We start from the raw sequence: 16,249 nt of genomic DNA, 5'->3' as shown, positions 1-16,249 counted from the left end.
TTAACAAATTATATAAATTGAATTTCTCTTCTTCATAACTGTTCACCATTCTCATTTAGTACATGCTACTCATGTCCTTCAAATCGTATTTAACGTATTTAAACGCCCAGATATGTCTAATTTATCAACCTTAATTCTTCTAACTTCTCAGGTCTATAAATCATGCATCTTTCATTTCTTTAGCCTGGGGCTGTGCTACATTGTAATAAAGTGAAAATATTCTTATAAACATCACGAAACAAATAACTTATCTACATGTAAGATCTACACAAAAACACTTGTTAATGTTACAAATGGAAGCACGGTTTGTTATTTTTTCGTTTCAAAAATGAGATTTGGATATATCGTAATAGTGTACTGGACGTTCTTTTATAGAGGTAAGCTATACGATGTAAGATAAACTTTTGATCTAGATTTTTTTTTTTTTGATACACGTGTATGAAACAAATAAGAAACCAATTATTCAAACTGACCAATTTCAGATTCAATTTATAAGGAAATATCATATAGCAGATATTTTAAGATAAGGCCTAAAGTAAAAATTTGTTTGCAGTTGCCTACCGACCCACTGAAAATGCACCCGACCCAAACTTTTTTTTTAGCCATTGTGTAATTTTTTTTCCCAATTTTTCAGGATATTTAAACTGTTTCATTTTTAATTTTTGATTTGTTTTTATCAATCAGTGGTTTGTAACAGGAGTGGAGCTTATTCATGTTTAGTAGGCCTATGAAAAGCTTTATCATTTGTTATCTAAATAAATAAACAGCAGTAGAGAGGTAAATTATTTTTTCGGTAGGTCAAAACTTTAGAAAAACAAGTTAAATTTTCCCCCCACATATACATAAAGGTCCAGATTTTTATAAAGTTATTGATGAAATATAATTTCACAGGCAGAATTAACACCGCTTACAACTGTTTTTGAATCTTAGAAACGTACATGTTTTCCCCCCATTTTTTTCAACCTATGAAGAATTCCATACGTCATTCAATTGTCTCTTAATGTACGCTGTACACAATTGTTGACAAAAATTTCTAGACGAATCATACAATTAATATACTAGCAATACAAAATGTAGCTTCATGTAGCATATGTTCTATAACAGGCAGGAACTGGAACTTTGACTTGTATGTACAAATTTTAAATTCATTTGAATTTATTGCAGCTGAGGCAAGATCGGCTTTATTACCCGAATTCAATTTCAAAAAAGTTTCAAGGACAAACTTTGGAAGTTCACCGGTTTCATTTTCTGGAATACAACTTTTAAATAGGGCGGTTGAACGTCCCAAAGAAAAGACAATTCAAAGCAGAATTGAACTACCAAATGCTATAAAAACCAAACCTTTCAAGAATTTCAAACAAGTTACACGAAGGCCTAGAATCCGAGATCAAGTGATTCCCACAAAACAAACTGTTAGGACCAAAACTTCCCCAGTAGTTCAGTCAACCTGGATGCAATTACCCCCAAAAATAGGAGGCAACAGCAAACTCTCCATGCATGATGATAAAACCCTATCATTACAAAATAGAGCCTTTAAAGACAGAAGTCCAACAAAGAATATTCAGTTTACAAAATTGATACCAAGAAATAGTCAAATATCGTCAAAATGGCACATGCCACCTCAAAGTACGACACAGAAAGTGAAAGGTAACGAGCTAGAAATCACTCTCGTTGGACAAAAAGTACCAAAGCATGGTAAATCTCATATTATTCCAACAAAATCAGTTCCGATTCAAAAGAAAGTCACCGAAAATCCATTATCTAATTCCGAGGTTACGGTTGTCGTAAAATCAGAAGGAACCCCTAAACCTGTGGAAGAGTTACCGTATTGTTCTTGGATAGACCCTTCTAGTTGTCCGGACTTCAGCAAAGTGCAGCCTAGTTGTATAGAGACGCTCTCGGTATCATCATTAAGGGGCGAGTGTAAAATGTGTCCATTTAACTGGTGCAAGGGACCCAATGACATGGCCGGAAGTGGCAAGCTGCAGGACCAGTCACCTTTAGATGTAGTGCTTGGTCCCTCAAATTACCGGTTGGCGGTCAATGTGCCAGGAACTGGACCAAAACAGAGCGTCTCGAATTTTGGGAATAAACCTCCCTCGACGACAACCACAGAGATTCCATTTTGGAACTTTCAAACCTTCGGACCGTGAAATTAAAACGCCATAAATACTTTTAACTTTTTGACATCATATTCAGTGAAATATGTGTCCTTATTAGATTCTTAGTTGTTAAAACCACAGCTTCAGGTGACGTCTTACTTTTAACTGACATGATCATTGTTTACTTTATATATGTATAATGTATTCATCTTGACGACAATTAAGTACGTCTTCATGACCGAGGGAATGTAAAGCATCGTGTTAACAGTTAATGTCTATTTATTACTGGAATCATAAATTATTATAATGACAGTTACCATTGTAACTGAAGCAGAATTAATTATTTTCAATCAAACCTTATATATATGTATATATTATAAAACGTGTTTTGTTTGGAGGGGAAATGTACTACTTAAAAAGAAAAATATAAATTATTATAATTACCAGTATACTTCTTCATAAATAATTGTAAATAACACTTTATTTGAAGGCGCCATTAAAAATTAGGGCCTTCTTAAATTCGAGAAAGTTTTTTTTTCATAGCAAAAATATTTAATCAGAAAAAGTACAGCTATTTTCTGAAGTCAGAACTTCTGGTTTAAAAAAAATAAATGTTTATTTTTTAATAACTAAATATATCAACTTATATCTGAAGAAATATTTTAATGTAAAAAAAAAGATAAAAACTTATTCTGATATCAGAAATTCACCTGTATTCTTGATGCCAGGTATTATAACGAATTGGCTATCCATTAATTAAGCGGGAAATATCTTTCTTTCTTGCTGATAAAACTAAAGGTACTAAATGTAGAAATAGTAATTTTATACTAAAACAAAAAATAGGAAAGAAAATTCAACTCAAAAGGTTTTGTTTTTTTCAATGAAGTTCATATTTTTGTTCAAAGTTGCATATAGTGCGCTAAATACCATTAAATAATGTTGTCTTTTTTTTTTTTTTACCTTTGGCAGCTAATATGTGTGCTTATACTGAAAATGACTGTAGATTATTTTGCATTATTTTCAATTTTAAAAAAATCTTAGCTACATGTTTGTTTTATATATTGGTATATTTCTTGCTCCATTTGCCAAAGTAGTTTTAACTATCTTTGGACGAAAATAACAACATCCATGTGCAAGGGTTTTAACTTTTATGTTTTTGTTTTTTTTTATTATTATTATTATCATTTAATAAGGGAATTGGATATAGCTCGTTAATTTTTTTTTCACAGAATAATTATTTGATCGAATTTAAACTTAGCATTTTCTGATATCAAAACTTGAGTTTATGATAGGAAAAGATAACATGAAGAATTTTATCTGATATCAGAATTATACATTAAATCTTACATGTCTGTAAAACAAAAATTAATGTTCTGATATCCAAATATGATCATTTCTTTCATAAAAAAAAATCCTTTTCCATTTCAAACATTTTTAAATAAGGAATTCCTTTTTGATATTTGAAAATACCTTAAAAATACAAATCATGTAAAATGTAACTTCAGGTGTCTTAAATCTTTTATGGGCCAATCTTAGAAAGAATTGAAACTAGACCACTTGAAGGTTCTTAATTAATACTTTTTGCATATCCAATCAAAGAAATTTTTCTACATTAACTTGCTTTTAAACAATTTAGGCAAATTTAATGATTAAAAAAATATTTTGGTACACTGTACATACAGTGTACTTGCATTTCGTAATAAATAAAGCTATAAAGTATACAATCTTATTATTTCTGCGTGACATTATGTGGAATATACGAAAAGTCAATTAAAGAATTCTCTTCAATTTAAATTACTTTTCATCTGAGGAGAAGTTTGTCAAACAAAAATATATATCGCTATTTTTACCTTTTAAGAATCATTCACTGAAATTAATAGATGAAATGAATAAATAAAAATAGATCTAAAAACAATAACAACACATCATGAGAATAACAAAGGTATTATTTCTGGCTGATTTATAAATGGCTTGTACATGTACTTATACATTCTCACAATATGAGTTTACAACTTTAGATGCAGACCAAATTGAAAATTCATCTGTATCCAGTTGTGAATCTCTTCTTCATTTTCATTCAAAGATGTTGGTCTACATTCTTGTCTACATTGTATAATGAAAATGGAGGGAGTAGATGCCCTTTTTACAGAGATTTTTACTAAGAATTACAGCTGGAGCTGTATGTTTTCGTTTGATACAATAATCTTTAGGGTACAACAGGACTGTCAAAACTATACATAAATCTGAAGAAACTGATTACTTTCAAATTCACATGTAATCCTCCATTTTCAGTTTACTGCTCTGCCAATAATCTTGCCTGAAATACAAAAATAATATAATAAATATCCTTTGTCTCTCACAATTTAATATTTATTAACTTTATTCTAGGTAAATTTGAAATACAGACTTTTTAACTCTGTTTGATGAATGTGATGTTATTAGAAATATGTGTATATTGAAATTCATGTTGTTCACAAATTTATGTTTTGAAAACTGCTGTAAACAAAAGTATAAGATATTAACCTTTATTACATCAGCATATCCAAATATATTTATGACAAGAAATCTTTAGATTTCAAAAAATATTTTGACACTTATTTGCTATCTTCTGTAAAAAACAATATATCTTTTCCATCAGTATTCTGAATATTTTTTAAGAATTTCAATTTCGATGTGTTTATAAACAAAAAAAAAAAAACTTGAATTATTGATAAGTTTGAACATGTTGATCATTGATTAATTGATAAATTTAGTGATTAATTTTTTATCAGAAGACTCACTTTTTCCATCTGTATTTCAATTGTCAATAAAATGTCCTGAGTTTGATGTAGCTTCTCCCGGGCCTCTTTCTGAGCTTGTCGAGTGCACTCACAATCTGTCTCATATTGAGCCCTGTGCTGTTCCAAGGCTCTGAGCTTTTCCTGCATAGCTTGTATCTGACCTATAACCTTTTCCTCTTCCCTCTTAACACTTGACACCTGTTTTTCTCCAGCTGAAATTTCCTTCACATAAGAGTTTATTTGACCTTGTATATCTTTGATTTCTACTTTAAGAACTTCTTGTCTCATTTTCAGATTTTCATATTCTTCTCTGTACTTTGTTTTGTTGATTCCTCCTTGTACATGTATGTTTGAAATTACGAGTTTAAACGGATAATATTTAGGTTATTTGAATTAAGCAAGATGCCCATCTTTTATAAATGATCAAAATTTAAGGGTTACCAACCATATAGTGGGTTTTCTTGGCGGGTGAAAAATTTGGCATTTGGCCTGCTCAAACTTCAAAGGTATACTAATAATTTTGGCGTAATTTATTTTAGCGTACACAGGGTTTAAGCTCTTTGCAAATGAACACTAAGACCAGTGCTGTATATTTAGCGATTTAAGCTTTAGCTGTCTTCCGTCAAAATGCCAAAATAAGTCAAAATTAGCACCACGACAAAATAACCTGCTATACCGTATTTTCACTTTATATTTAAATTTTGAAAAATTTAAACAAAAGTCTACATACTTTTTCTTCTGGGAGCTGTTTCAATGTTATGTGAACTATTGGCATTGCTATCGAAGTTGCCATTTTGTTCCTCTTTGAGTTTTTGCTTGTTTTTGTGATATTCCTGAAAAATAAGTAGAACCTTCAAGTGATAACTGAATTCCACTGGGAAAGTATATTATTATTAAATGTACAGGTACATACATTCAACATAACTTGAAGAATAATTCAATAAACATCATGACTGTTTTATATGCTATCAATACATGTACATGACAAACTCAGCTATCAGTTAGGCTGGTCTTCAGTACATTTATTTAGTTTTGACAGTAAGTATGATCATAATGACTACAAAAGTATCTGCAAAATACTGCAGATCTATAACTTTCTGTGTGGTACTTTTTTATGTCATGCATGTTGTAATTGAGTTTCTGTGAAATCTGTTCCAGTATAGGTCAACTGCATTTCAGGCATTTAGTGGTAATCTAAGGAATTTTGTAAATGAAGAAAACAACAGGGATTCCTCAGCTTTAACCCAGAAGGAAAAAAAGGTACTTATACAGTATTATCTAAACTTACAGACCAAATGACAATAATCTATCAATGTTCATGAATCAAAGCCTTTTTTAAAATGAATTCTACATATCTATATTTGTTTTATATTCGTGACATATTTCTGAAGATTCTTATCACATCCCAATTTCTCCAACATAATTAATCACAATAATCTAACAAGACTCCGCCCTTTACCTCTATTATTTGCATGAGCATGATGTTCCTTGTTTTAGAGGAGGCCTGAGAACCACAACAAGGACAGATTTGTCTCCTTTTGGAACAGGAAACACAAGTATTGTGACCACAGGGAACATAGATCAGGGGACAATGCTGGTCTCCCTTCTGAAAAAAAAAATTATACAGAATTCTCAGAATAAACTAGAATAATTAGATCCATTTTTCTTACACTTCTTTAAGTACCAATATATATAAAACTCAGAAAATTAAGTCTACTTCCAATGTAAATAAGTTAAATTATTTCATCCATTTTTAGAATTTTTTTCTTTTTAAAAAATGCAACACTGTGAACTTACTTTATGTACACATATACTAAATTACCATTATATTTCTACAGACTGGACAGTAATGACTAGATAGGTCCGAGGTCCCTGTATTGTGATTGTCTCCTGATCCGCTCCACTGGTCCAATCCATATTTTACACGAGACAGAATATTGTCTGCCTTAGCATCAAAGTCCTCGGCAGACATCATCTGACTCATGATCATAGATTGCTGGTAGTCTTAAAAACAAATAAATAATATCCTCGAAAAACTCCAATAGACTATTTAAATAATTATAAAAATCTTTCAAATAAAAAGTATACATCAAATTTTTGCTCCCTTTATAAATCAAGAAACCAAAAAATGTAAAAATCTAAATGTATCACAGTATATCTTGATACATGTACGTATTGATGTATTTCCCCTCAAGATGCACAACCCAATAATTTGATAATGACACATTTAATTCTCATATTTCTAAATAGATTACTGCTACTTTGAATGAAGGCAAGTCTATCTGTTAATATATATTTAAAAATAAGAATTTTACTATATATATGAATTTTCATCGTATCTAAACAAAAATAACTGCAGTTCACTTTACCTGTACTTCAGTATTCATATGTTACATGTAGTACCTTTTATCATTTCCTGATGTCTTTTACCTGTACTTTAGTATTGATGTGTTAGTACCTTTATAATTCCCTGATGTTTCCTCCAATCCTGGTTCTGGACTGGCAAACCCAGGTGTCCTCGCACTGGAGACTCTAAGTATATCCACACCCTCCTCTCTTAGGTCCTCTCCTCGTTCTCTTAGATCCTCCTCTTCCTTTTTCTCCCTGCTGGCCAGCCAAGACTTAAACCTCTCTTTATGTATTTGATTGTTGGAAGAGGATCCTACTTTTTCTGTCAGGGAGGGTGTATTTTCTTTGGTGGGTGCATCAGTTTTAACTGTTTTCTTTGCTCCTGTTGAAAAAAAAATTGAAATACAAAAAATTGACTTTAAATCATCTACATGTAGATGATATATCTATCACTTACACTAACAGTAATCAATAATTAAAATAAATAAAGGAAAAGTTTCTTCCATTTATAGAAATACAAATAATCACATGATTAAACAAGCATTTCTTAATAATGAGTCAATGAGCAATTTAGCCATGTGACAAAAATTTATTTACTGGTACATAGAACAGCATGATTTGATTTAATGCATATATCAGTTATAATGAAAACTTTACATAATTTATGATCTTAATGTTGTGTTTATCTCCCTTATCTCACCTGATCCTGGTTTTGTAGCAGATGCTGGTTTTTGTTTTAACGCTGCTTCCCTCTGCTCCATCCAGTTCTTCTGTCTCAGCTGGATCTCCTGAACCTATATTATAAAAAAACATAGGTAATCAGAGATTACAGAGCTCACCTCAACGAATGTTGTCTTTTAGTAAGGCAAATTAAGTCACACAATTAACCAACAAAAAGTGTACATCCAAAAATGCAAAATTTATGCAATTTTGATACTTTGAAATAACCTATATATTAAAAACTTAAAACTAGTTCTTCATCATGAAAATGTAATTAAAATCCAGCATCTGAAGCAAGATTGAGAGTTTTCATCCCTTGATGCATCATTTGTGCAACTTTGGTTTATATTAGCCTTATAGTTTCTTGGTGATAGACCTGCACCCATAACTTTTACTCTATTATCTGGAAAATGTATGTCGAATTCAGCATCTGAAGCAAGTCCATTAGTGTGCATCCTAAGATGTATCATCCATGCAAGTTTGTTCAACATAGAGCTCAAAGTTACTTGGAAATGAAACCTGTATAAAAAACTAACATTTTCACTCATCCGGAAGATGTAGGTCAAATTCAGCTTCTGAAGCCAGCCTAGTAGAATGCACCCTTAGATGTACCATCCATGCAAGTTTGGTCATTACAGGGCTCAAAGTTACTTGGAAATGAATCCTGCACCATAAACTTTAACCTGTTTACTCATCCAGAAAATGTAGGTCAGATTCAGCATCCGAAGCAAGTCTGGTAGTATGCATCCTAAGATGTACCATCCAGGCAAGTTTAGTCATTATAGGGTTCTTAGTACCTTGGAAATGAACCTGCACCAAAAATTTTAACCAGTTCACTCAACCGGAAAATGTAGGTCAGATTCAGCATCCGAAGCAAGTCTTGTAATATGCATCCTAAGATGTACCATCCATGCAAGTTTGGTCATTATATGTCTCATAGTAACTTGGAAATGAAACCTGCACCAAAAACTTTAACCTGTTCACTCAACCGGAAAATGTAGGTCAGATTCAGCATCCGAAGCAAGACTGGTAGTATGCATCCTAAGATGTACCATCCATGCAAGTTTGGTCATTATATGTCTCATAGTAACTTGGAAATGAAACCTGCATCAAAAACTTTAACCTGTTCACTCAACCGGAAAATGTAGGTCAGATTCAGCATCCGAAGCAAGTCTCGTAGAATGCATCCTAAGATGTACCATCCATGCAAGTTTGGTCATTATAGGGCTCATAGTATCTTCGAAATGAAACCTGCACAAAAAACTTTAACCTGTTCACTCAACCGGAAAATGTAGGTCAGATTCAGCATCCGAAGCAAGTCTCGTAGAATGCATCCTAAGATGTACCATCCATGCAAGTTTGGTCGTTATAGGGCTCATAGTATCTTCGAAATGAAACCTGCACAAAAAACTTTAACCTGTTCACTCAACCGGAAAATGTAGGTCAGATTCAGCATCCGAAGCAAGTCTGGTAGTATGCATCCTAAGATGTACCATCCATGTAAGTTTGGTCAACATAGGGCTTATAGTTACTCCGAAATGAGACCTACACCAAAAACTGCACCAAAAATGTTAACCTGCACCAAAAACATTAACCTGGTCATTCCTTTGCTGAAATTGCAGCATCTGAAACTTTGACTGGTACAATGAAACACATTAGAAACATCTTCCATGCATTTCTAATCAATATAGGACATAGAAGCACTTAAAAAGAAAACTGCTCCAAAAAACTTAACCTTAACCCGGGACGCCGACTATCACATAAGCTCCCCTCAACTTCGTTGAGGTGAGCTAAAAACCATTTTTTCTTAAAAGTTTCAAACTTCAAATATTAGATTTTAAAGCTTTCTGTATTAAATGAAAAGATTTCAAAATGAGATTTTATTATTTCAATTTAAGAGCTGATCATCTTATGTACAGCAATAAAAGCAGAATTACTGAATGCAGTCATATACCTCTTGGACATTTATCATATCAATTGCCAAAATTTACTGGATAATATAAAAGTAAACTTGGTATTAATGTGCTAAACAAAATAATGAGGAAAAAACATACAAGTCTATAAAGTTGAAAATAAAAGACAACATATTCATGTTTTGACTACATAATTCCATTTCCCAAAGATTTGCTGGCAAACAGCAATTATCCACTACAAATCTTCAAAATCATTTGTCACTTAACTGTTAAATATGAATCAAAAGCAGTGTAGGGTAGACTTTACTTTATCGGTCCCCAGATCCGCAAGATTCTCGCGCTCATTAGACTACGACATAACAACTACGTCACTCAACTGAAATGGGTTAAATTTGCACACTATTCGACTGATTAGGGTTATTCTTGCACCCACCTGAGAGATTAAGGTTAGTACTTGCACCAGTATTCAACTGATTAGGGTTAGTCTCGCATCCATCAGAGAAATTAGGGTTAGTCCTCGCACATTATTCGACCGATTACGGTAAGTTTAGCATCTGCCCTGGAGATTTTGTCTAAACGTCTTAATCCTTGCATACCATCCGATTGATTAGGGTTACATGGGTTAGTGACTCGATCTTTTAGATAAGTTAAAAAATTCAGTAACTGTTGTTTCTGTTATTTTTCCAAGATCATAATTCAGCTTCAAAGACGTTTGTTTGTTTACATGGAAAAATGGCTAAGTCCGAAAGAAATGACACGAAGGCACTAAATGACAAAAGGCCGAAAAACCTCGTATCTAATTTTTTTTTCGATCGCTCACGCTCATGCGATCTTGTATATACTGAAGTCGCCTTCGGCGACACTACATTTTAGCGATTTTTCTGGCTTTAAAATCTAATATTTGAAGTTTTTCTGGGGAGCGGTAAAGTAAAGTCGTTCTGCAGTGTACATACTTTATACAGTAAAGAGTTATTGTATTAAAAATGAAATCATTTCTTGGCTAGAAATGTATAAAAAAAAAGTCAGATTTGATTTTGTGAAGATTTTACATGTATCTGTTTACTTGAAAAGAGAGTAGGCATAGATATTCTTAATTAAAATAATAATCATGACCATGGACTACGATGTTCAACCTGTATTCTGTTCAATAGTTAAAGGGTCTATACAATACAATCAGACATGCATGTACTAAGTACAGTAAACTAGATAAGGAACACGTACTTTTCCAGCTATCTCTTGCTTCGTGGCTTGCTTCGTTCTTGCTTTCCCTCTTCCAAGTGAGGCCATTTCTTATAATCTTGTTACTGCACTACAGATAATGTTACCGATTACAGAATAAAAAGATTGTAAAGGATTCAATACAGCCGAAAAACTACCCAAACCGCTCTCGCTCGTCGAAACGTCGGTTGTCAATAAAACATTCCAAAAGAGTTCCAAATTGGTGACATTTTAAATGATATCGAACCCGATGTTTTTAAAAACTGTAAGTTGTTTGTTTGTTTGTTTGGTGTTTTTTTTTTTTTACCGTGTTCACACTAACATTATTTATTTCAGTTTTGATAGGTATTTTGAAATTTAAACTTAAATGTTTGCACTGACGTGATTTTTCACGCACTGCTTCAGAATGAACGGTTGATTTGAATGATATCTTTGCAGACGACGCGTCGATTGAATATTTAATGACCATAATACATGTAAATCGTAGAGAATGGTAAAGATTGTCAAAGAATTATAACAGTTTAGGCCAATTCAACATCAAATACTTCATATTTTCTATACAGAGGTCTGATTATAAAGCATGATACATTTTGGGAAGGGGAGACAACTTCACACTTCGCCAAAGTAAGATATTTTTTAACCCATATTCACAAAAAAAGTTAAATCGTGTAAAATATACATAACAACAATACATATTTTCTTTTGCATTAATTTTAGATACAGACTGATAGTTGTACATGCTGTATTTTCTTTGCTTAGAAGAACCAGAATTGAAAATATCTTCAATATGGTTTTGCTCTAGTATGAGCCACATACACTACAGTTATACATGTACAGTGAACAATATACACAAACTGTCCTGAATTAGTCGCGAGTCTAAGACGACAGCAAATCTTCAAGATGCACAATTATCACTCAAGAACTAGCTTTGGGGTAAGTTAAAAAAGACAAGTTCAATTTATTCTCCAATAAAACAAATAATAATATGTATATCTTATGACTTAACTTTAAAATCATGCAGTGTACACTTGACTATATGCAGTACACTTGACTATATGCAATACACATGTGCATTGTACTTTAGATCTACAACATATTTTGAATACGAAATATTGCTATATATTATGAACCTAAATATATTGATTAAGTTTTTATTTATTGATTTAACCGAAAGTTTAAACTGCAGTTGCATGTAGATTATACATTTAGTTCGATCATTCTGTTATATGCTATACATGTATACATTTTTTCAAGGGGATAGCTAGAAAGAGATCGTCTATGGCCCAGATTGTGTCTAACACTCTGTTAAAGGGTCAGCCAGCAAAACCCTCGAGTATTTCGTTACTTAGGGGCCAAGGACAATTAATAAAGCCCCAGTCACCAGAAGGAGAGGTTATTGAAGACATGTACCTCGAAGAAATACTGCATTCCGGAGAAAAAGAGTAAAGTGTTCTTTTCATGTCCCCGTAATCGAAGATTAAATTGAAGTTAACTGAAAGTAGAGAAACTTCAACCCTCATATTTAAAAGTTGCCATACGTGGGCATCAGTGTTTCACAAACACATCTTGTCTAACTTTATTTAAATGCAATTACATGTAGATTTTGAATATAAGAGAGAGAGAGAGAGAGAGAGAGAGAGAGAGAGAGAGAGAGTTTGAATAAGATTTGTTTGTTTGAATTGTTTCAGTGAAGTCGACAATGCATCTAAAAAGAACAACGTCAGAGCAAAGCTGGGATTCTTTAGACTTCTCGTTCACGATTTCAAGGTAAAGAATACTTTATTATGATAACAATAACATTCTAAGCGATTGAATTCTACCATAGTTTATAAGGTTAATATCTTTATATAAATTTTAGAATGTAACGTTTTCCTACGTTGACAACTTAACGAATGAATTTTATTTTCTGGGACACGCAGAAGTGAAGCGTCGTAGTTCATGTACCTCATTAATTCCAAAATATAAAATTCACTTCTTACACTGTATTTACATTATTATTATTTTTTTTTGCCTTGCTACATTTTTTTTTTATTATTCAATGATCCTTTTATTTTGAGAGAGAGAGAAAAAAATGTTTGCTCCATTTTTTTTGCTTCAATCACATTACAACGGAAATATTCTTACTCATATATATGTCGGCAGTTCACTAGCACATAAACTGATTCTAAATTACAAAGAATCGTAAGGAAATATATTCTAAAATGTGAATATTTCGTTATTAAAATCTGTCCATCCATGGTCATGTGAACAAATCGTGTACAGCAATATAAACTATGAATTCGATGTCTAAATATTTTATTGCAGATTTGTAATTATTAACTATTTCAGAAGCAGAGAAAAAGATTATTTATTATATAGCTAATAAATAGTCTCTAATGAAATACTAGCAAAAGTCCAGAGAATTTTAGCTTTTAATATCTTGACGTTTTATTGAGCGCTGAGTTTGCGTTACGGATACGAGTATGCTCGAAAAATTCCGAATACGAGCGTTCAATATCGAACGCCCCGTTGTAAACAAAAAATGTCGTCTGGTCAAATTCTCAGAGACAAAAAAAAAAAAAAGAAAGAAATGAAGTGACATCAAGGTAAGATCTGTTTGTTTTTACACAAAAATGAAATTATTTACTGCAAATTTAGTACGTATTAGACCCATTAAAAGCTAAGTAAACAAATCATATCGCTCAGTAGGGTCATGGAATGATGCAATATTGAACGCTTACATGACAGACGTTAATTTGAATACCGATACTAAAAAAATCATGAATTTGAGTTTTTTTAGTTGGAATAATTATTATAAATTATGTGGAAATGTTTTAGCTATACAATAAAGGAGTTATTGATCTTATATTGGTGAATATTGGCACTCGTTGGCTGTTCAAATGCACTCGCAAGCTCGTGCATTTGAACAGCCAACTCGTGCCAATATTCACCAATATACGAGGGCTGTTCGGAAATTATTGAGACAATTACATTTACTCAATAGAGGACGGAGATAATTTCATGAAAATTCATCAACATTTTATATAGAACGAATAAAACACTTGTGCAAAATTTCGAATTCCTATGATAATAAGAAAAGTTTCGGTGGAATGATAAACATGCTTATGTCTATCGACCCGGAGCAGCATCGCTACGTCATTTAACGTCACGTCACCCGGAGAGGGTTTCGCATGTAAAATGATCGAGAAGCGTTTAATACTTTTCCTTTTTTGTAATTACATATAACAGTACAAAAATCAAACAGTCTCTTTTCTTAAACTATTCCTTAAAAAATGTATGCTATTGCTAACCGAGTGTAAAAATTTCATTTGTGGGAAAAGATGACTTAAAATCATGCAGTGCCGATTTATGCAACGCGGTTCAACGATATTAATACCGTACGTAATATCTGATGGTCGTTCGGAGCTTTTGATTTTACTCTGGTTGAATTAATTGTAAAAAAAAAATGTATACCAATGAAATTAAAAAACCCTAACACGTTATTTTTTTCTCGTTTTTATTGTTTTAGCAGGTCGTTGAGTTTTGAAAAGAGTTCTACATTGCGCTACACAAAATTTTAGGTATGCTGGCTGCTCCGCCCTTGACGTCAAAATCCATTTGTTTCGTTCTTAGCAGATTTCTCTACCGCGCTTAATTTTTTAATGATCTTCGTATTCCCGATGAAAATTCGAACAAAGTTGCACAATATGAATAAGAAATAAAGCTAAAAAATTATACACATAAACAGAATTATTTTCGCTCTTATTATGTGTTCACGACGTTGGTGTTACATATTTTCAATATCTGATATCGAGACTGCTCCGGGTACCCCTACTGATGACGCATTTATATACCACTGTACAGAAAATATTTAATATTTATAAAATATTGTTTGTTTTTATTAATTCTCAGTGTATGTCAAATGTATATGCAAATTTTCACCAAAAGACGTTCATTAGAAAGCAAAATATACACAATGTCTCAATAATTTTCGAACAGCCCTCGTTGAAGTTGTTCATAATTTGCTATGGAAGAATTTTTTATAATCTATGATTAAAGCTAAATTGCATTACTGTAATCCTGTACAATAATGATTTCTTAGATAATACAGTAACTACACATATTTGAAAATACAGAAGTCTTTTTAAGAAACCAGTTTAATAACTAAAACAATTTGATAATTCAATTTAGTCTGATTGAACATAAAGGTTTGAATTACATACAAATCTATCATAATAGCACATTTTAATGGCAAAATAAAATTCTCAAAAAATGCAGCTCATATTGCTTTAAACTACACGTACGTGTATCCTCCGACCTTAATCTACATTGTTGAAGCTTTTCAACAAAATGAGATAAACAATACATTTTACAGTCCATATATATCGTCATCTTTGAAAACGTTAACACAATAACTGCAAGCATGACCTTGCCACCTTTTCATTTGATTTTAATTATTTTTTTTTTTTTACTAACTTAAGATATGGAAAAGGCGTTGGAAAAACAAGCAGATTGACCAGCCATTTTTCAGAAAAAAGATCAAAGAAATTGAAAGTATGTTTATTATTAATTATAATACATTTTTTAAACAAGGTTTGCTCGTTGAGATTTTTTTATGCATTTTGACATCCATCTGAATGAATTTAGTTCGAGTTTTAGTGTATCCATCTTTACCCATTTTCCTGTTCATTTCAGGTAACTTTGGTTCCAGTATTGGCGCTCTATTTGTGTTTACCCGTTGGGTTTTGATGACGAATCTGGTGCTCTCTTTTTTCTGGCTTTGTCTAGTTGTGGTTCCCATGGCTATAACTTTCCCGTATGCCAATGTTACTCATGGATTTACTCTAAGAAACTTAATTGATGGCCAGGTAGTGTAAAATGATATACAATATATATGAATCTTTTATAAATTCGAAAATTACCTGCACATATATGGTTGTCTGTTATTGTAAAAACCTTTTTTTATGGTTAAACGATTTGGAAATATTTTGATGAGTTATGTTACACTGCAAACATGATATCATTCAATATACGCATGTTTTCTCGATTTATCATGAAGTGAACGGTTTTGCTCTTTAAAACAACAAAAATATCCATATATAATTAAGATTTTGGTCAGAATTTTAGGAACCGACGGAGTTTCCAAAATCTAATGTATCAACTAATTATTGAACGGAAGAATAAAATC

General features: G+C 32.1%; 3 protein-coding genes across 3 annotated transcripts in view; 2 read left to right on the top strand and 1 right to left on the bottom strand.

Moving 5' to 3' along the window:
* Positions 1-276: 276 nt before the first annotated feature.
* LOC134267927 (uncharacterized) lies at positions 277-2,548 on the top strand. The gene is made up of 2 exons (XM_062750129.1): positions 277-377; positions 1,165-2,548. Exons 1-2 carry the CDS (start codon positions 329-331, stop codon positions 2,151-2,153), a joined length of 1,038 nt encoding a protein of 345 aa, XP_062606113.1. The 5' UTR covers positions 277-328; the 3' UTR covers positions 2,154-2,548.
* A 1,487-nt stretch (positions 2,549-4,035) lies between these two features.
* On the bottom strand, positions 4,036-11,322 carry LOC134267926 (uncharacterized). Its single transcript, XM_062750128.1, has 8 exons — positions 11,086-11,322; positions 7,932-8,025; positions 7,341-7,613; positions 6,705-6,886; positions 6,342-6,488; positions 5,613-5,715; positions 4,883-5,217; positions 4,036-4,419 (listed from the first exon to the last, which is right to left on the bottom strand). Exons 1-8 carry the CDS (start codon positions 11,149-11,151, stop codon positions 4,396-4,398), a joined length of 1,224 nt encoding a protein of 407 aa, XP_062606112.1. The 5' UTR covers positions 11,152-11,322; the 3' UTR covers positions 4,036-4,395.
* A 603-nt stretch (positions 11,323-11,925) lies between these two features.
* The window catches only part of LOC134267936 (transmembrane channel-like protein 3), a 17,430-nt gene continuing 13,106 nt past the window's right edge, over positions 11,926-16,249 (top strand). Inside the window, exons 1-5 of the mRNA XM_062750145.1 lie at positions 11,926-12,015; positions 12,337-12,524; positions 12,771-12,849; positions 15,543-15,615; positions 15,757-15,929. Of these exons, the coding sequence (XP_062606129.1) occupies positions 11,983-12,015; positions 12,337-12,524; positions 12,771-12,849; positions 15,543-15,615; positions 15,757-15,929 (546 nt within the window). The 5' untranslated portion in view covers positions 11,926-11,982. The remainder of the gene's footprint in view (positions 12,016-12,336; positions 12,525-12,770; positions 12,850-15,542; positions 15,616-15,756; positions 15,930-16,249) is intronic.

This window comes from Saccostrea cucullata, unplaced genomic scaffold (genome assembly GCF_032062105.1).
Source record: "Saccostrea cucullata isolate Sc308-1 unplaced genomic scaffold, CSIRO_AGI_Scuc_v1 ctg227, whole genome shotgun sequence".
Lineage (NCBI taxonomy): Eukaryota > Metazoa > Mollusca > Bivalvia > Ostreida > Ostreidae > Saccostrea > Saccostrea cuccullata.
Note: the sequence above shows the minus strand (reverse complement) of the source record. Positions and strands in the feature narration are given on the sequence as shown.

Coding starts and splice junctions, on each gene's coding strand:
- LOC134267927 (XM_062750129.1), top strand. CDS start 329: ATGAGATTTGGATATATCGTAATAGTGTACTGGACGTTCTTTTATAGA. Junction 378..1,164: donor CTGGACGTTCTTTTATAGAG/GTAAGCTATACG, acceptor AATTTATTGCAG/CTGAGGCAAGATCGGCTTTA.
- LOC134267926 (XM_062750128.1), bottom strand. CDS start 11,151: ATGGCCTCACTTGGAAGAGGGAAAGCAAGAACGAAGCAAGCCACGAAG. Junction 7,614..7,931: donor TGCTACAAAACCAGGATCAG/GTGAGATAAGGG, acceptor TTTTTTCAACAG/GAGCAAAGAAAACAGTTAAA. Junction 6,489..6,704: donor CAGTCTGTAGAAATATAATG/GTAATTTAGTAT, acceptor TTTTTTTTTCAG/AAGGGAGACCAGCATTGTCC.